The following is a 21,133-nucleotide window of genomic DNA, read 5'->3' as shown; positions in this document are numbered from 1 at the left end:
ACATCTTATCCCCTATCCCCAGCGGTGGGACCCCTGAGATCTTGGCCGCGTCACCACAGACATCCGGTGCATGGAGTGAACTTTTCTCTGTCCCGGATGACTGGCGATGTGGGGCAGAGGCTCGTGATGTTACGGTTATGCCCCCTCGTGATGTCACGGCCACGCCCCCTCAATGCAAGTCTATAGAAGGGGCGTGACAGACGTTCCCATCCCTCCCATAGACTTGCATTGAGGGGGCGTGGCCATGACGTCATGAGCCTACAGCGCTGCACCCGACACTCTAAATGGGGGGTACTCTGCCCCTAGACATCTTATCCCCTATCCAAAGGATGGGGGATAATATGTCTGATTGCGGGGGTCCCGTCGCTGGGGACCCCGGCGATCTCCCTACTGCACCCGGCATTCATTTAGAAGGTCTGTGAAAACACATGTAGAAAACAGAGTCCAGCACTCCGGGATTGGAGTATAGGAATACAGCCGCAGTGATGATGATGATGACAACTGCCCGGCTATCCACGGGTGCTTTAACTTAAACTAAAGAACACTTGGGCATGGGCTTGACCAAGCGAAACCGGTTACCCACGAGCTCTCCGAGCTCGCGTTCTTCTTCCTCCGAGCATGCTGCTGTAACCCCGTCTTAAATGCAATAAATAAAGTCGCCATCCCGGCGAAATTCCCTGGTGAGTGCTGTACAGTCTGTTTCTTCTATGCCCGTAGTTTCATTTAGAACGTCTGATGCAGCGCTGGAGGCTCATGAGGTCACAGCCACGCCCTTCTCGTGATGTAACGGCCACGCCCCCTTAATGCAAGACCTGCATTGAGGGGGAGTGGCTATGACGTCACGAGCGGGGCGTGCACGTAACGTCATGAGCCTCAGGTGCTGCACTTGACACTCTAGACATCTAGACATCTTATCCCCAATCCAAAGGATAGGGCATAAGATGTCTGATCACTGGGGTCCTGCCGCTGGGTACCCCCGCAATCTCCCTGCTGCACCTGGCATTCATTTAGAACGTCGGGTGCAGCGCCGGAGGCTCATGACATCACGGGCACGCCCCCTCCCATAGACTTGCTTTGAGGGGGTGTGGCAGAGACATCATGAGCGGGGCGTGACCGTTACGTCACGAGCCTCCGCCCCTCATCGCCAGTCATGCGGCACGGAGCGAAGTTCCCTCCGTGCACTGGATGTCTGGGCTGTCGCAGCCGAGATCACGGGGGTCCCCAGCGGCGGGACCCTGCGATCAGACATCCTTTGGATAGGGGATAAGATGTCTAGGGGCGGAGTACCCCTCTACCTGGCCCTGAGTTGCTGCCCTCATTTTCTACCATTTCTTCATATGACTGTAGGTTTAAAGGATCGCTAGAGGGTTTACAGCACCACATATCTCCTGAGGCCAAAAACCTCGGGGTGAGCCGCGTTCATACAGAGAGGGTGGTGCCGGTGTCCAGGACTTTGTTTGAAGTGATTATTATTTATGACTTTGTCAGTACTTTTCTCCTTTTGTTGTTTTCACTGATTCATGACTCATTTTTCTGGCCTGGGTCTTCATATAGAGGTGACGGAGAAGGCGAAGGGGCCGGGGCTGGTTGTCAGTGTGTCTCCTGTGGGGGGTGACGTACTGGAGCAGGGGGCACCAGGTGCCTCCATAGCCAGAGGGATCTCCAGGAACATCTATATGCTTCTCAGAGACATATGAAGTCTCCTTATTACATGTACAAAATGGCATCATTTTCATACAAAACGCTTTAATTCTTGAGTCATTCAGTTCAGTTTTTATATTTGCATTGCCTGTTGGTTCCCATACACTAATGGCCATTAGAAAGGTCAATTTGTCAGACCACAATTTGAGGATTTCATTATAAGACCGTTCTAGATTTCTTCATATATTGGCTATGAATTCCCTCATAAGAATATGGAGGATTCATCATGAGACAGTGGTTAATGCCTCCATATGTTGGTGATGGGTTCCTTATAAGAGTGTAGAAGAAATCATTGCGTTTTAGGTCACGGGGAGAATCGATCATGAGACAGTTCTCAGTTCCTTTATATTTTGGTGATGGGTTAGGGGGGGGGGGATTTCCTTATGAGACAGTTGTAGGTTTCTGTGTATGTTGATAATAGGTTTCCTTATAATAGTATAGAGGAGTTCATCATGACATCATGACAGAGTTCTAAGAGGTTCTTCAATATATTGGTCCATTGAGAGAGTACAAAGGATTTAATTATTCTTAATTCCATTATTGCTGGGTATTTTATCATGAGAACATTCTCAGTTGCTCCATATGTTGGTGATGGGTTCCTTATAGGAATGCAGAAGACATCATGGCGTTCTAGGTCACTGGGGGAATTGATCATGAGACAGTTCTCAGTTCCTCCATATGTTGGTAATGGGTTCCTTAAAAGTGTGTAGAAGAACTCATCATGTTCTAGGTCACGGGGGGGGGGGGGGGGGGGGGGGATTTCATCATGAGACAGTTCTAAGCATCTCTGTATGTTGATACTAGTATGAGGTTTCCTCATAATAGTATGGAGGAGTTCAATATGACAGAGTTCTAGGTTCTTCAATATATTGGAGATACAATCTCTCGAGAGAGTACAAAGGATTTCATCATTCTTGATTGCTGGGTATTTTATCATGAGACAGTTCTCAGTTCCTCCATATGTTGGTAATGGGTTCCTTAAAAGTGTGTAGAAGAACTCATCATGTTCTAGGTCACGGGGGGGGGGATTTCATCATGAGACAGTTCTAAGCATCTCTGTATGTTGATACTAGTATGAGGTTTCCTCATAATAGTATGGAGGAGTTCAATATGACAGAGTTCTAGGTTCTTCAATATATTGGAGATACAATCTCTCGAGAGAGTACAAAGGATTTCATCATTCTTGATTGCTGGGTATTTTATCATGAGACAGTTCTAAGTTCCTCAAAATGTTGTGTTAAGTTTCCCCATTGAAGATTCCATCATGTTTTAGGTTCCTTCATTGTTGGTGAGATTTTATGATGCGATAGTTTGAGAATCCTCCATGTGTTGGCTGTAGGTTCCCTCCATACTCTTATAAGGGACATGTACTAGGTTACCCCATATATTGGTGACAGGTTCCTTCGTAAGAGTATTAAACACTTTAAGTTACTCCATATGTTGGTAACGGGGTCTTCAAGAAAGTATGGAAAATGTCATTATGATATAGTTTTCTCCACTGTGGGGGGAAGAGTTGTTTGAGAAAGTTATAGATTCCTCCATGTGTTGGATATAGGTTCCTCTACAAGAGTGTGGAGAGGTGGAGTTCGTCATGTTCTACTTTTACCCATTGGAGGGATATTGCATCATAAGACGGTTCTAGGTTTATTCAAATGTTGGTGTCAGCTTCCTTCACAATAGCATGTGGAGTAGTTACTCCATATGTTGGTTATAGGTTCCCCTAAAAAGTAGATAACATTTAATTTTATTTAGACTCCCATATTATTGGAGTATTTCACCATGAGAGATTCCTAGTTTCCATTATTGCTGGAAACGAGATGGTTCTATGTTCCTCTATTGCTGGTGAGTTGTTATCATCAAGAAGGTTCTATGTTCAACTATTACTGGTGGGTTGTCATCAAGAGACTGTTCTAGGTTCCTCTATTGTAGGGGGTCATTATGAAGTAGTTCTGGGTGATTCCATCATGAAACAGTTCAATGTGCCTTCATTGCTGGGGGGATTCATCATGAAGGCATTACAGGATCCTCATTTGTGGAAGAACTTAATGTGGTGAACCACGGAGTGTGAGGTGAGGTGTAAGGGGCCGATGGTGTTGCCCAGGGGTAGATGGTATTAACCCCTTTGTGTTTGTGACGACAGGGCGTGATTTAACCTTAATCGCCTGAAGGTAGCACCACTAGTCCTAGGTTAGGCAGGGTTAAATAATAGTCCAAGGCCAGGTTAAGGTTAGCTTTTACTGAGGTAGACAGATGGTACAGTCTGTACAATTTGGCCAGGATCCCAGGAGATGACCAGTAACACGAGGGACCTCGCAGCTTGCTGGGACTTGACAGACTATAGGTGCAGGCCACGCTGACTACAATTGACTTGACATGACTGAAGATGATGACAAAGACGACTTTACTTACTGACTTGTGGCTGCAATTTAGGTTGAGGTCTCCAGATGTGCTGGACACTGACCCTGAGACGTCTGGACTGAACCTTAGAAGGAAGAGATAAGAGAGCGATTGCAGCTCCTACCTATCTTATAAAGGGGGGCTGTGCAAGGAGCCCATATGCTAACTGCGGGTCACCTGGTGTTCTCTGGGTAACAAGCATATGACTTAAACATGTGACAAAGATTATCGTGTAACTAACAATCATGTGACCAACGTCAAAGTTCCTTTACACTTAATAGACAACCTATTCACATTATGGGAAAACACTGCAGGAGAGCCCTGAGGACGTACAGGGACTCAACCTGACAGGACTGTAGGAGCATATCCTGTACTGGGACACCACATTAACATAAGGCAGTTTTAGGTTTCTCTATTGCTGGGGGGTGTATTATTAGGCAGTTCTAGGTTTCTCTATTGCTGGGGGGTGTATTATTAGGCAGTTCTAGGTTTCTCTATTGCTGGGAAGTGTATAATTAGGCAGTTCTAGGTTCCTCTATTGTTGGGGGGTGTATTATTAGGCAGTTCCAGGTTTCTCTATTGCTGGGGGGTGTATTATTAGGCAGTTCTAGGTTTCTCTTTTGCTGGGGGTGTATTATTAGGCAGTTCTAGGTTTCTCTATTGCTGGGAGGTGTATTATCAGGCAGTTCTAGGTTCCTCTATTGTTGGGGGGTGTATTATTAGGCAGTTCCAGGTTTCCCTATTGCTGGGGGGTGTATTATTAGGCAGTTCTAGGTTCCTCTGTTGCTGGGGGGGTGTATTATTAGGCAGTTCAAGGTTCCTCTGTTGCTGGGGGGTGTATTATTAGGCAGTTCATGGTTTCTCTGTTGCTGGGAAGTGTATAATTAGGCAGTTGTAGGTTTCTCTAATGCTGAAGGGTGTATTATTAGGCAGTTCTAGGCTTCTATATTGCTTGGGGGTGTATTATTAGCCAGTTCTAGGTTCCTCTATTGCTGGGGTGTGTATTATTATTAGGCAGTTCTAGGTTTCTCTGTTGCTGGGGGGGGGTGTATTATTAGGCAGTTCTAGGTTCCTCTATTGCTGGGGGGTGTATTATTAGGCAGTTCTAGGTTTCTCTGTTGCTGGGAAGTGTATAATTAGGCAGTTCTAGGTTTCTCTATTGCTGGGGGTGTCACGATTCGGCTGGCTGGATGTGGATGTGGAGGGATTGGCGTGGACCGCGTCGGTGGACCGGTTCTATGATGCTACTGGTATTCACCAGAGCACGCCGCAAAGCGGGATGGTCTTGCTGCGGCGGTAGCAACCAGGTCGTATCCACCGGCAACGGCTCAACCTCGCTGACTGCTGAGAAGGCGTGGGATAGAAGGACTAGGCAGAGGCAAGGTCAGACGTAGCAGAAGGTCGGGGCAGGCGGCAAGGTTCGTAGTCAAATGGAATAGCAGAAGGTCTGGAACACAGGCTTTGGACAGCACTAAATGCTTTCACTGGCAGAAGGCAACAAGATCCGGCAAGGAAGTGCAGGGGAAGTGAGGTAATATAGCCAGGGAGCAGGTGGAAGCTAATTAGGCTGATTGGGCCAGGCACCAATCATTGGTGCACTGGCCCTTTAAATCTTAGAGAGCTGGCACGCGTGCGCCCTAAGGAGCGGAGCCGCGCACGCCAGGACATGACAGCCGGGGGCTGGGACAGATGAGTGACTTGGGATGCGATTCGCGAGCGGGCGCGTCCCGCTATGCGAATCGCATCCCCGCCGGCAGTGTCAGTGCAGCGCTCCCGGTCAGCGGGTCTGACCGGGGCGCTGCAGAGAGAGAAATGCCGCGAGCGCTCCGGGGAGGAGCAGGGACCCGGAGCGCTCGGCGTAACAGTACCCCCCCCCCCCCTTAGGTCTCCCCCTTTTTTTGTCCGGCATTTGCTTCATGTGGGACGAGGACACTGGGAGCGATTGTAGGGTTTCCTCATCAAATGCAGGCAGTTCAGCAGGAGTGGGAATGGGGAGGGAGGGCAGAGGGTGAAGCTTGGCACGGGGCAGAGTGTTACCAGGACATGGGCTTTGAGGAGGCAAAGCATAGTCCTGATAGGCTTTGGGGAGACCAGGTGTAGGAGGAGGCACCGAGGCTTGCCTGACGGGACTAGGAGGAGACGTGAGGCATTTCTTGCGGCAAGCATGGCCCCAATTCTTGATCTCCCCTGTGGTCCAGTCAAGGGTGGGAGAATGATGCTGGATCCATGGCAGACCGAGGAGGACTTCAGAGGTACAGTTGGGAAGGACGAACAATTCAATCTTTTCGTGATGGGGTCCAATGCACATTAAGAGAGGTTCTGTGCGGTAACGCACGGTGCAGTCCAATTTAACTCCGTTGACCGAGGAAATGTAGAGTGGCTTGACGAGACGGGTCACCGGGATGCAGAACTTATTCACCAAAGAGTCCAGAATAAAATTTCCAGAGGCACCAGAGTCCAAGCAGGCCACGGCTGAGAGGGAGGAGTTGGCAGAAGGAGGAATCCGCACGGGCACCGTGAGACGTGGAGAAGCAGACTTCGTACCAAGAGACGCTACACCCACGTGAGCTGGGTGCGTGCGTGCGTTTCCCAGACGTGGAGGACGAATAGGGCAATCCACCAAGAAATGTTCGGTACTGGCGCAATACAGACAAAGATTTTTTTCCCTACGGCGAGTCCTCTCTTCCTGGGTCAGGCGAGACCGATCCACTTGCATAGCCTCCTCGGCGGGAGGCACAGGCGTAGATTGCAAAGGATACTGTGGGAGAGGGGCCCAGAGATCAAGGTCTTTTTCCTGGCGGAGCTCCTGGTGTCTCTCAGAAAAACGCATGTCAATGCGGATTGCCAAATGGATAAGTTCTTGCAGGTTGGCAGGAATCTCTCGTGCGGCCAGCACATCCTTGATGTTACTGGATAGGCCTTTTTTAAAGGTCGCGCAGAGAGCCTCGTTTTTCCAAGATAATTTGGAAGCGAGAGTACGAAATTGGATGGCGTACTCGCCTACTGAAGAATTACCCTGGACCAGGTTCAGCAGGGCAGTCTCGGCAGAAGAAGCTCGGGCTGGTTTCTCGAAGACACTACGGACTTCAGCGAAGAAGGACTGTGGCTGTGGCAGGATCATTGCGGTCCCAGAGCGGTGTGGCCCAAGACAAGGCCTTTCCAGAAAGAAGACTCACTACGAACGCCACCTTAGACCGTTCTGTGGGAAATTGGTCCGACAACATCTCCATTTGTAGGGAACATTGAGACATAAAGCCACGGCAGAGTCTAGAGTCCCCATCAAATTTGTCCGGCAGGGACAAGCGGAGGTTAGGAGCGGCCAGTCGCTGCGGAGGAGGTGCAGGTGCTGGCGGAGGAGATGGTTGCTGCTGTAGCAGTGGCAGAAGTTGCTGTAACGTGGCGGTCAACTGCGACAGCTGCTGTCCTTGTTGGGCAATTTGCTGCGATTGCTGAGCGACCACCGTGGATAGGTCAGCGAGACTCGGCAGCGGCACCTCAGCGGGATCCATGGCCGGATCTACTCTCACGATTCGGCTGGCTGGATGTGGATCCCCTGTGTCAGCGAGGGATTGGCGTGGACCGCATCGGTGGACCGGTTCTAAGATGCTACTGGTTCACCAGAGCCCGCCGCAAAGCGGGATGGTCTTGCTGCGGCGGTAGCAACCAGGTCGTATCCACCGGCAACGGCTCAACCTCGCTGACTGCTGAGAAGGCGTGGAACAGAAGGACTAGGCAGAGGCAAGGTCAGACGTAGCAGAAGGTCGGGGCAGGCAGCAAGGTTCGTAGTCAAATGGAATAGCAGAAGGTCTGGAACACAGGCTTTGGACAACACTAAACGCTTTCACTGGCACAAGGCGAATCGCATCCCCGCCGGCAGTGTCAGTGCAGCGCTCCCGGTCAGCGGGTCTGACCGGGGTGCTGCAGAGAGAGAAACGCCGCGAGCGCTCCGGGGAGGAGCAGGGACCCGGAGCGCTCGGCGTAACAGGGGGATGTATTATTAGGCAGTTCTAGGTTTCTCTATTGCTAGGGGGTGTATTATTAGGCAGTTTTAGGTTTCTCTATTGCTGGGGGGTGTATTATTAGGCAGTTCTAGGTTTCTCTATTGCTGCGGAGTGTATGTTTTAGACAGTTCTAGGTTCCGCTATTGCTGGGGGTGTATTATTAGGCAGTTCTAGGTTATTCCATTCCTGGCGCTGTACTATTAGGCAGTTCTAGGTTCCTCTATTGCTGGGGGTGTATTTTTAGGCAGTTCTAGGTTTCTCTATTGCTGGGGGGTATTATTAGGCAGTTCCAGGTTTCTCTATTGTTGGTGGGTATTATTAGGCAGTTCTAGGTTTCTCTTTTGCTGGGGGTGTATTATTAGGCAGTTCTAGGTTCCTCTATTGCTGGGGGTGTATTATTAGGCAGTTCTAGGTTCCTCTATTGCTGGGGGGTGTATTTTTACGCAGTTCTAGGTTCCTCTATTGCTGGGGGTGTATTATTAGGCAGTTCTAGTTTCCTCTATTGCTGGGGGTGTATTATTAGACAGTTCTAGGTTATTCTATTGCTGGGGGTATTATTAGGCAGTTCCAGGTTTCTCTATTGCTGGGGGGTATTAGGCAGTTCCAGGTTTCTCTATTGCTGGGGGGTATTAGGCAGTTCTAGGTTTCTCTATTGCTGGGGGGGGGGGGTTATTAGGCAGTTCTAGGTTTCTCTATTGCTGGGGAGTGTATTTTTAAGCAGTTCTAGTTTCCTCTATTGCTGGGGGTGTATTATTAGGCAGTTCCAGGTTTTTCTATTGCTGGGGGTATTATGAGGCATTCTAGTTTCTTCTATTGCTAGGGAAGTCATCATAAAGGCATCATTGGATCCCAATGGTGGTAGAACTAGGAGTTCTAGGTTTCTTTCTGTGTTGGTGTAGACTTCCTCCCTACAGTCAGTGTACAGCGCCTTACACTGGAGATATATTATAACCATCTGCCTCACCTTATAATCTCCTCTTCATCTCAATCCATAGTGGGACCTCCATTTGGAAGCATCTTGTATGAGTTTGTAGGGAAGACGGCGCCGTTCCTTGTTCTTGCAGTCCTGGTTCTATTTGACGGAGGTTGGTGCATTATTGTATTATGTTATATTAGATTATCTTGTCTTCTTATCAGGTGAATGATAACGTGTAATATAAAACAATGCGTATAATGTCCCCTGTGGATTTTTCTGTTTCCTTCTGTCTTCAGCTCTTCAGCTCTTCATCCTTCAGCCTTCTAGAGTTCAGCCTGAGGTGAGTCCCCGGGGCCGAGTGTCTGGACGCACAGAACCTGCAATGTGAACTGAAGCTTCATTATCTTCCTCTTATTTTAGAGTCAGACGGGGACATCACTATTTACCCTCCTGAAAGACCCGTATATAATCATTGCTGCAGGTACTTCATCGTATATCACTATATATAGCATATATACCAGTGTACAGCGGGGTCTGTGTATTATATACAGTGTATACCAGTGTACAGCGGGGTCTGTGTATTATATACAGTGTATACCAGTGTACAGAGGGGTCTGTGTATTATATACAGTGTATACCAGTGTACAGAGGGGTCTGTGTATTATATACAGTGTATACCAGTGTACAGCAGGGTCTGTGTATTATATACAGTGTATACCAGTGTACAGAGGGGTCTGTGTATTATATACAGTGTATACCAGTGTACAGCAGGGTCTGTGTATTATATACAGTGTATACCAGTGTACAGAGGGGTCTGTGTATTATATACAGTGTATACCAGTGTACAGAGGGGTCTGTGTATTATATACAGTGTATACCAGTGTACAGAGGGGTCTGTGTATTATATACAGTGTATACCAGTGTACAGAGGGGTCTGTGTATTATATACAGTGTATACCAGTGTACAGCGGGGTCTGTGTATTATATACAGTGTATACCAGTGTACAGCGGGGTCTGTGTATTATATACAGTGTATACAGTGTACAGAGGGGTCTGTGTATTATATACAGTGTATACCAGTGTACAGCGGGGTCTGTGTATTATATACAGTGTATACCAGTGTACGGCGGGGTCTGTGTATTATATACAGTGTATACCAGTGTACAGCGGGGTCTGTGTATTATATACAGTGTATACCAGTGTACAGAGGGGTCTGTGTATTATATACAGTGTATACCAGTGTACAGCGGGGTCTGTGCATTATATACAGTGTATACCAGTGTACAGCGGGGTCTGTGTATTATATACAGTGTATACAGTGTACAGCGGGGTCTGTGTATTATATACAGTGTATACCAGTGTACAGCGGGGTCTGTGCATTATATACAGTGTATACCAGTGTACAGCGGGGTCTGTGTATTATATACAGTGTATACAGTGTACAGAGGGGTCTGTGTATTATATACAGTGTACACCAGTGTACAGAGGGGTCTGTGTATTATATACAGTGTATACCAGTGTACAGCGGGGTCTGTGTATTATATACAGTGTACAGAGGGGTCTGTGTATTATATACAGTGTATACCAGTGTACAGAGGGGTCTGTGTATTATATACAGTGTATACCAGTGTACAGAGGGGTCTGTGTATTATATACAGTGTATACCAGTGTACAGCGGGGTCTGTGTATTATATACAGTGTATACCAGTGTACAGCGGGGTCTGTGTATTATATACAGTGTATACCAGTATACAGAGGGGTCTGTGCATTATATACAGTGTATACAGTGTACAGAGGGGTCTGTGTATTATATACAGTGTATACCAGTGTACAGAGGGGTCTGTGTATTATATACAGTGTATACCAGTGTACAGCGGGGTCTGTGTATTATATACAGTGTATACAGTGTACAGCGGGGTCTGTGTATTATATACAGTGTATACCAGTGTACAGCGGGGTCTGTGTATTATATACAGTGTACAGAGGGGTCTGTGTATTATATACAGTGTATACAGTGTACAGAGGGGTCTGTGTATTATATACAGTGTATACAGTGTACAGCGGGGTCTGTGTATTATATACAGTGTATACCAGTGTACAGCGGGGTCTGTGTATTATATACAGTGTATACAGTGTACAGCGGGGTCTGTGTATTATATACAGTGTATACCAGTGTACAGCGGGGTCTGTGTATTATATACAGTGTATACAGTGTACAGTGGGGTCTGTGTATTATATACAGTGTATACCAGTGTACAGAGGGGTCTGTGTATTATATACAGTGTATACCAGTGTACAGCGGGGTCTGTGTATTATATACAGTGTATACCAGTGTACAGAGGGGTCTGTGTATTATATACAGTGTATACCAGTGTACAGAGGGGTCTGTGTATTATATACAGTGTATACCAGTGTACAGAGGGGTCTGTGTATTATATACAGTGTATACCAGTGTACAGCGGGGTCTGTGTATTATATACAGTGTACAGAGGGGTCTGTGTATTATATACAGTGTATACCAGTGTACAGAGGGGTCTGTGTATTATATACAGTGTATACCAGTGTACAGAGGGGTCTGTATATTATATACAGTGTATACCAGTGTACAGCGGGGTCTGTGTATTATATACAGTGTACAGCGGGGTCTGTGTATTATATACAGTGTATACCAGTGTACAGAGGGGTCTGTGTATTATATACAGTGTATACCAGTGTACAGCGGGGTCTGTGTATTATATACAGTGTATACAGAGGTGTCTGTGTATTATATACAGTGTATACCAGTGTACAGAGGGGTCTGTGTATTATATACAGTGTATACAGTGTACAGAGGGGTCTGTGTATTATATACAGTGTATACAGTATACTGCGGGGTCTGTGTATTATATACAGTGTATACAGTGTACAGAGGGGTCTGTGTATTATATACAGTGTATACAGTGTACAGCGGGGTCTGTGTATTATATACAGTGTATACCAGTGTACAGCGGGGTCTGTGCATTATATACAGTGTATACCAGTATACAGAGGGGTCTGTGTATTATATACAGTGTATACCAGTGTACAGAGGGGTCTGTGTATTATATACAGTGTATACCAGTGTACAGAGGGGTCTGTGTATTATATACAGTGTATACCATTGTACAGAGGGGTCTGTGTATTATATACAGTGTATACCAGTGTACAGAGGGGTCTGTGTATTATATACAGTGTATACCAGTGTACAGAGGGGTCTGTGTATTATATACAGTGTATACAGTGTACAGCGGGGTCTGTGTATTATATACAGTGTATACCAGTGTACAGAGGGGTCTGTGTATTATATACAGTGTATACCAGTGTACAGAGGGGTCTGTGTATTATATACAGTGTATACAGTGTACAGAGGGGTCTGTGTATTATATACAGTGTATACCAGTGTACAGCGAGGTCTGTGTATTATATACAGTGTATACAGTGTACAGAGGGGTCTGTGTATTATATACAGTGTATACAGTGTACAGAGGGGTCTGTGTATTATATACAGTGTATACCAGTGTACAGAGGGGTCTGTGTATTATATACAGTGTATACCACTGTACAGAGGGGTCTGTGTATTATATACAGTGTATACCAGTGTACAGCGGGGTCTGTGTATTATATACAGTGTATACCAGTGTACAGAGGGGTCTGTGTATTATATACAGTGTATACAGTGTACAGCGGGGTCTGTGTATTATATACAGTGTATACCAGTGTACAGCGGGGTCTGTGTATTATATACAGTGTATACAGTGTACAGCGGGGTCTGTGTATTATATACAGTGTATACCAGTGTACAGCGGGGTCTGTGCATTATATACAGTGTATACCAGTATACAGAGGGGTCTGTGTATTATATACAGTGTATACCAGTGTACAGAGGGGTCTGTGTATTATATACAGTGTATACCAGTGTACAGCGGGGTTTGTGTATTATATACAGTGTACAGAGGGGTCTGTGTATTATATACAGTGTATACCAGTGTACAGAGGGGTCTGTGTATTATATACAGTGTATACCAGTGTACAGCGGGGTCTGTGTATTATATACAGTGTACAGCGGGGTCTGTGTATTATATACAGTGTATACCAGTGTACAGAGGGGTCTGTGTATTATATACAGTGTACAGCGGGGTCTGTGTATTATATACAGTGTATACCAGTGTACAGCGGGGTCTGTGTATTATATACAGTGTATACAGAGGTGTCTGTGTATTATATACAGTGTATACCAGTGTACAGAGGGGTCTGTGTATTATATACAGTGTATACAGTGTACAGAGGGGTCTGTGTATTATATACAGTGTATACAGTGTACAGAGGGGTCTGTGTATTATATACAGTGTATACCAGTGTACAGAGGGGTCTGTATATTATATACAGTGTATACCAGTGTACAGAGGGGTCTGTGCATTATATACAGTGTATACCAGTATACAGAGGGGTCTGTGTATTATATACAGTGTATACCAGTGTACAGAGGGGTCTGTGTATTATATACAGTGTATACCAGTGTACAGAGGGGTCTGTGTATTATATACAGTGTATACCAGTGTACAGCGGGGTCTGTGTATTATATACAGTGTATACCAGTGTACAGCGGGGTCTGTGTATTATATACAGTGTATACAGTGTACAGCGGGGTCTGTGTATTATATACAGTGTATACCAGTGTACAGCGGGGTCTGTGTATTATATACAGTGTATACAGTGTACAGTGGGGTCTGTGTATTATATACAGTGTATACCAGTGTACAGCGGGGTCTGTGCATTATATACAGTGTATACCAGTATACAGAGGGGTCTGTGTATTATATACAGTGTATACCAGTGTACAGCGGGGTCTGTGTATTATATACAGTGTATACCAGTGTACAGAGGGGTCTGTGTATTATATACAGTGTATACCAGTGTACAGCGGGGTCTGTGTATTATATACAGTGTATACCAGTGTACAGCGGGGTCTGTGTATTATATACAGTGTATACAGTGTACAGCGGGGTCTGTGTATTATATACAGTGTATACCAGTGTACAGCGGGGTCTGTGTATTATATACAGTGTATACAGTGTACAGTGGGGTCTGTGTATTATATACAGTGTATACCAGTGTACAGCGGGGTCTGTGCATTATATACAGTGTATACCAGTATACAGAGGGGTCTGTGTATTATATACAGTGTATACCAGTGTACAGAGGGGTCTGTGTATTATATACAGTGTATACCAGTGTACAGCGGGGTCTGTGTATTATATACAGTGTATACAGTGTACAGCGGGGTCTGTGTATTATATACAGTGTATACAGTGTACAGAGGGGTCTGTGTATTATATACAGTGTATACCAGTGTACAGAGGGGTCTGTGTATTATATACAGTGTATACAGTGTACAGCGGGGTCTGTGTATTATATACAGTGTATACCAGTGTACAGAGGGGTCTGTGTATTATTTACAGTGTATACCAGTGTACAGCGGGGTCTGTGTATTATATACAGTGTATACCAGTGTACAGAGGGGTCTGTGTATTATATACAGTGTATACCAGTGTACAGCGGGGTCTGTGTATTATATACAGTGTATACCAGTGTACAGCGGGGTCTGTGTATTATATACAGTGTATACAGTGTACAGTGGGGTCTGTGTATTATATACAGTGTACAGAGGGGTCTGTGTATTATATACAGTGTACAGAGGGGTCTGTGTATTATATACAGTGTATACCAGTGTACAGAGGGGTCTGTATATTATATACAGTGTATACAGTGTATAGAGGGGTCTGTGTATTATATACAGTGTATACCAGTGTACAGAGGGGTCTGTGTATTATATACAGTGTATACCAGTGTACAGCGGGGTCTGTGTATTATATACAGTGTATACCAGTGTACGGCGGGGTCTGTGTATTATATACAGTGTATACCAGTGTACAGCGGGGTCTGTGTATTATATACAGTGTACAGAGGGGTCTGTGTATTATATACAGTGTATACAGTGTACAGAGGGGTCTGTGTATTATATACAGTGTATACCAGTGTACAGCGGGGTCTGTGTATTATATACAGTGTATACAGTGTACAGAGGGGTCTGTGTATTATATACAGTGTATACCAGTGTACAGCGGGGTCTGTGTATTATATACAGTGTATACCAGTGTACAGAGGGGTCTGTGTATTATATACAGTGTATACCAGTGTACAGAGGGGTCTGTGTATTATATACAGTGTATACAGTGTACAGCGGGGTCTGTGTATTATATACAGTGTATACCAGTGTACAGAGGGGTCTGTGTATTATATACAGTGTATACAGTATACTGTGGGGTCTGTGCATTATATACAGTGTATACCAGTGTACAGCGGGGTCTGTGTATTATATACAGTGTATACCAGTGTACAGAGGGGTCTGTGTATTATATACAGTGTATACAGTATACTGTGGGGTCTGTGCATTATATACAGTGTATACAGTATACAGCGGGGTCTGTGTATTATATACAGTGTATACAGTGTACAGCGGGGTCTGTGTATTATATACAGTGTATACCAGTGTACAGAGGGGTCTGTGTATTATATACAGTGTAAACAGTGTACAGAGGGGTCTGTGTATTATATACAGTGTATACCAGTGTACAGAGGGGTCTGTGTATTATATACAGTGTACAGCGGGGTCTGTGTATTATATACAGTGTATACCAGTGTACAGAGGGGTCTGTGCATTATATACAGTGTATACCAGTATACAGAGGGGTCTGTGTATTATATACAGTGTATACCAGTGTACAGCGGGGTCTGTGCATTATATACAGTGTATACAGTATACTGCGGGGTCTGTGCATTATATACAGTGTATACAGTATACAGCGGGGTCTGTGTATTATATACAGTGTATACAGTGTACAGCGGGGTCTGTGTATTATATACAGTGTATACCAGTGTACAGAGGGGTCTGTGTATTATATACAGTGTAAACAGTGTACAGAGGGGTCTGTGTATTATATACAGTGTATACCAGTGTACAGAGGGGTCTGTGTATTATATACAGTGTATACAGTGTACAGAGGGGTCTGTGTATTATATACAGTGTATACAGTATACTGTGGGGTCTGTGCATTATATACAGTGTATACAGTGTACAGCGGGGTCTGTGCATTATATACAGTGTATACAGTATACTGTGGGGTCTGTGCATTATATACAGTGTATACAGTGTACAGAGGGGTCTGTGTATTATATACAGTGTATACAGTGTACAGAGGGGTCTGTGTATTATATACAGTGTATACCAGTGTACAGCGGGGTCTGTGTATTATATACAGTGTATACCAGTGTACAGAGGGGTCTGTGTATTATATACAGTGTATACAGTATACAGCGGGGTCTGTGTATTATATACAGTTTGGTGACATTACCCGCCCCCTGTTCATCTTGGTATAAAATGCTTCCAAGTCATAAAAGTCTTAGGTCGTCTTACATGACGCGCACGTGTGAGATCTCCCCAGAGCGGCTCCATGATATTACGGTCAGGAGACTGTGATGGCTGCTCCAGAACCTTCACCTTCTTCTGTTAACCCCATCATGCACCACACAGCCCACATCAGTGACCCCCATAATGCTTCGCACCCCCAAAACATCAGTGACCCCCACCATGATTCACACCCCCAAAACATCAGTGACCCCCACCATGATTCACACCCCCAAAAGATCAGTGACCCCCATAATGCTTCACACCCCCAAAACATCAGTGACCCCAAATAATGCTTCACACCCCAAAACATCAGTGACCCCCATAATGCTTCACACACACCCAAATATTAGTAGTCACCTCACCATATTTCAACCCCCCTAAAACATCAGTGACCCCCACCATCCTTCACACCCCCCCCAAAACATCAGTGACCCCCATAATGCTTCACACCCCCAAAACATCAGTGACTCCCACCATGCTTCACACCCCCAAAACATCAGTGACTCCCACCATGCTTCACACCCCCAAAACATCAGTGACCTTCACCATGCTTCACCCCCCAAAACATCAGTGACCTTCACCATGCTTCACACCCCCAAAACATCAGTGACCTTCACCATGCTTCACACCCCCAAAACATCAGTGACCCCCACCATGCTTCACACCCCCAAAACATCAGTGACCTTCACCATGCTTCACACCCCCAAAACATCAGTGAACCCACCATGCTTCACACCCCCAAAACATCAGTGAACCCACCATGCTTCACACCCCCAAAACATCAGTGACCTTCACCATGCTTCACACCCCCAAAACATCAGTGACCCCCATAATGCTTCACACCCCAAAACATCAGTGACCTCAAATAATGCTTCACACCCCAAAACATCAGTGACCCCCATAATGCTTCACACACACCCAAATATTAGTAGTCACCTCACCATATTTCAACCCCCCTAAAACATCAGTGACCCCCACCATCCTTCACACATCCCCAAAACATCAGTGACCCCCATAATGCTTCACACCCCCAAAACATCAGTGACTCCCACCATGCTTCACACCCCCAAAACATCAGTGACTCCCACCATGCTTCACACCCCCAAAACATCAGTGACCTTCACCATGCTTCACACCCCCAAAACATCAGTGACCTTCACCATGCTTCACACCCCCAAAACATCAGTGACCTTCACCATGCTTCACACCCCCAAAACATCAGTGACCTTCACTATGCTTCACCCCCCAAAAACATCAGTGACCTTCACCATGCTTCACACCCCCAAAACATCAGTGACTCCCACCATGCTTCACACCCCCAAAACATCAGTGACCTTCACCATGCTTCACACCCTCAAAACATCAGTGACCTTCACCATGCTTCACACCCCCAAAACATCAGTGACCCCCACCATGCTTCACACCCCCAAAACATCAGTGACCTTCACCATACTTCACACCCCCAAAACATCAGTGACCTTCACCATGCTTCACACCCCCAAAACATCAGTGACCTTCACCATGCTTCACACCCCCAAAACATCAGTGACCTTCACCGTGCTTCTCACCCCCAAAACATCAGTGAACCCACCATGCTTCACACATCCCCAAAACATCAGTGACTCCCACCATGCTTCACACCCCCAAAACATCAGTGACCTTCACCATGCTTCACACCCCCAAAACATCAGTGACCCCCATAATGCTTCACACCCCCCCAAAATATTAGTCACCTCACCATATTTCAACCCCCCTAAAATATCAGTGACCCCCACCATCCTTCACACATCCCCAAAACATCAGTGACCCCCATAATGCTTCACACCCCCAAAACATCAGTGACTCCCACCATGCTTCACACCTGGGAGCCGTCATGGTGTTGTCATGCATTTTTTTGGGACATTGGTGCAGTAAAATCTTCTTTTTGGTAGGTCCACCATGAAGATGGTGTTTGGGGGGGGTCACACCCATACTAGACCACCTGGGTCCTTAAGACGCCCCCCCCCCCTTTAAGCAGTGCTGTTGAGGTTTCGGGAGGGCTTACCTCTCCTCCAGTGCTGGCTGGGGCTCTGTAATTGATAGAGCTTGTCTGGACCAGGCTTTATCAATGGAGCGCAGAGCACACAGATCAATGTGGTTCTATGGAACGGCATTGATGTGTATGAGGAATCTAATGATTCCTCCTAAAAGTCTCCTAAAGGGACCAATAAAGTTTAAAAATAAAAGTTTAAAAAACACCTATTAACCCCTTCCATATTAAAAGTTAAAATCACCCCCCTTTTCCCATTTTCCATATAACAAATAATAAAAAAAAAAAATTGGTGTGGCCACATGCGTAATTGTACGAACTATTAAAATATAACATCATTTATCCCATACGGTGAACTCGTAAACGTAAAAAAAAATCCAAACCCCAGAATTATTTTTTTAAATCATTTCGTACCCCAGAAAAATGAAGTAAAAAGCGATCAAAAAATCGGATCAATACCAACATGGTACCAATTCAGCGCAAAAAGCGAGCCCTCATACCGTCCCGTATGCGGAAAAATAAAAAAGTTATAAGGGTCAGAAGATGACAATTTTAAACATACTAATTTTGGTGCATGTAGTTATAATATTTTTTAAGTAGTAAAATAAAATAAAATATTTTTTTCTTGGTTTCGCCGTAGATTTTGTGGTGAAATGATTGATGTCATTACAAAGTACAATTGGTAGCGCAAAAAACAAGCCTCATATGGGTCTGTAGGTGGAAAACTGAAAGTGTTCTGATTTTTAGAAAGGGAGGTGGAAAAAACGAAAGTGCAAAAACGGAAAAACCCTGAGTCCTTAACCCCTTAAGGACCAAGGGCGTACAGGTACGCCCTTGGTCCTGCTCTCCTGATATAACGCGGGGTTACACAGTAACCCCGCGTCATATCACGGCGGGCCCGGCGTCATAGTGAAGCCGGGACCCGCCTCTAATAGCGCGCAGCGCCGATCGCGGCGCCGCGCGCTATTAACCATTTAGCCGCGCGCTCAGAGCTGAGCCGCGCGGCTAAAAGTGAAAGTTCCCGGCTAGCTCAGTCGAGCTGTTCGGGATAGCCGCGGCTAATCGCGGCATCCCGAACAGCTGACAGGACAGCGGGAGGGCCCCTACCTGCCTCCTCGCTGTCCGATCGCCGAATGACTGCTCAGTGCCTGAGATCCAGGCCTGAGCAGTCATGCGGCAGAATCGTTGATCACTGGTTTCTTATGAGAAACCAGTGATCAACATAGAAGATCAGTGTGTGCAGTGTTATAGGTCCCTATGGGATAACAGTGATCAGTATAAGAGATCAGTGTGTGCAGTGTTATAGGTCCCTATGGGATAACAGTGATCAGTATAAGAGATCAGTGTGTGCAGTGTTATAGGTCCCTATGGGACCTATAACACTGCAAAAAAAAAGTTGAAAAAAAAGTGAATAAAGATCATTTAACTCCTCCCCTATTAAAAGTTTGAATCACCCCCCTTTTCCAATAAAAAAAAAAACACAGTGTAAATAAAAATAAAAATATGTGGTATCACCGTGTGCGGAAATGTCCGAATTATAAAAATATACCATTAATTAAACCGCTCGGTCAATGGCGTGCGCGCAAAAAAATTCCAAACTACAAAATAGTGCATTTTTGGTCACTTTTTATATCATTTAAAAATGAATAAAAAGTGATCAATAAGTCCTATCAATGCAAAAATGGTACCGTTACAAACTTCAGATCACGGCGCAAAAAATTAGCCCTCATACCGCCCCATACACGGAAAAATAAAAAAGTTATAGAGGTCAGAAGATGACAATTTTAAACGTATTAATTTTCCTGCATGTAGTTATGATTTTTTCCAGAAGTCCGACAAAATCACCTATATAAGTAGGGGATCATTTTAATCGTATGGACCTACAGAATAAAGAGAAGGTGTCATTTTTACCGAAAAATGTACTACGTAGAAACGGAAGCCCCCAAAAGTTACAAAACAGCGGGGTTTTTTTCAATTTTGTCGCACAATGATTTTTTTTCCCGCTTCACCATAGATTTTTGGGCAAAATGACTGACGTCATTACAAAGTAGAATTGGTGGCGCAAAAAATAAGCCATCATATGGATTTTTAGGTGTAAATTTGAAAGAGTTAAGATTTTTTAAAGGCAAGGAGCAAAAAACGAAAATGCAAAAACGGAAAAACCCCCGGTCCTTAAGGGGTTAAGGGGTTAAACTGTCAGCCTGGATTATAGTGTGGGTGAACAGGAGTCCAACGAGGGGGTCACTTACTTAAATATGTCCCGTAGGTCCTGAGATATGTCCCCCAGAATATCCTCTGCGGAATTCAGTGAATCAGGCACAGGGGGTGGGGCTTCACAGGGGGCAGGGCCTTGTGACTCTACTAGGAGGTGGAGTCACCGACAATGAATATGTAAATTGAGCCCCGCCCCCTGCACGCGATTCACTGAATTCAGCAGAGGATCTTCTGGGGGACATATTTCAAGACTACTGGACATATTTAAAGGGGCACTCCACTGCTCAGCGTTTGGAAGAATTGTTCCGGACACTGGAGCTGGTAGCGTGTGACGTCATAGCCCCGCCCCTCATGACGTCACACCCCGCCCCTCAATGCAAGTCTATGGG

At 45.5% G+C, this 21,133-nt stretch overlaps 1 protein-coding gene across 2 annotated transcripts in view; it reads left to right on the top strand.

Moving 5' to 3' along the window:
* The window catches only part of SLC18A2 (solute carrier family 18 member A2), a 125,886-nt gene that overhangs the window by 79,892 nt on the left and 24,861 nt on the right, over positions 1 to 21,133 (top strand). For both annotated transcript variants that reach the window (XM_056529777.1, XM_056529778.1), the window contains 3 exons: positions 9,095 to 9,184; positions 9,312 to 9,355; positions 9,436 to 9,496. In XM_056529777.1, coding sequence (XP_056385752.1) covers positions 9,095 to 9,184; positions 9,312 to 9,355; positions 9,436 to 9,496 — 195 coding nt within the window. The remainder of the gene's footprint in view (positions 1 to 9,094; positions 9,185 to 9,311; positions 9,356 to 9,435; positions 9,497 to 21,133) is intronic.

Source organism: Hyla sarda, chromosome 7 (genome assembly GCF_029499605.1).
Source record: "Hyla sarda isolate aHylSar1 chromosome 7, aHylSar1.hap1, whole genome shotgun sequence".
NCBI lineage: Eukaryota > Metazoa > Chordata > Amphibia > Anura > Hylidae > Hyla > Hyla sarda.
The sequence above is the reverse complement of the archived record's forward strand: the minus strand, read 5'-3'. Positions and strand labels throughout refer to the sequence as shown.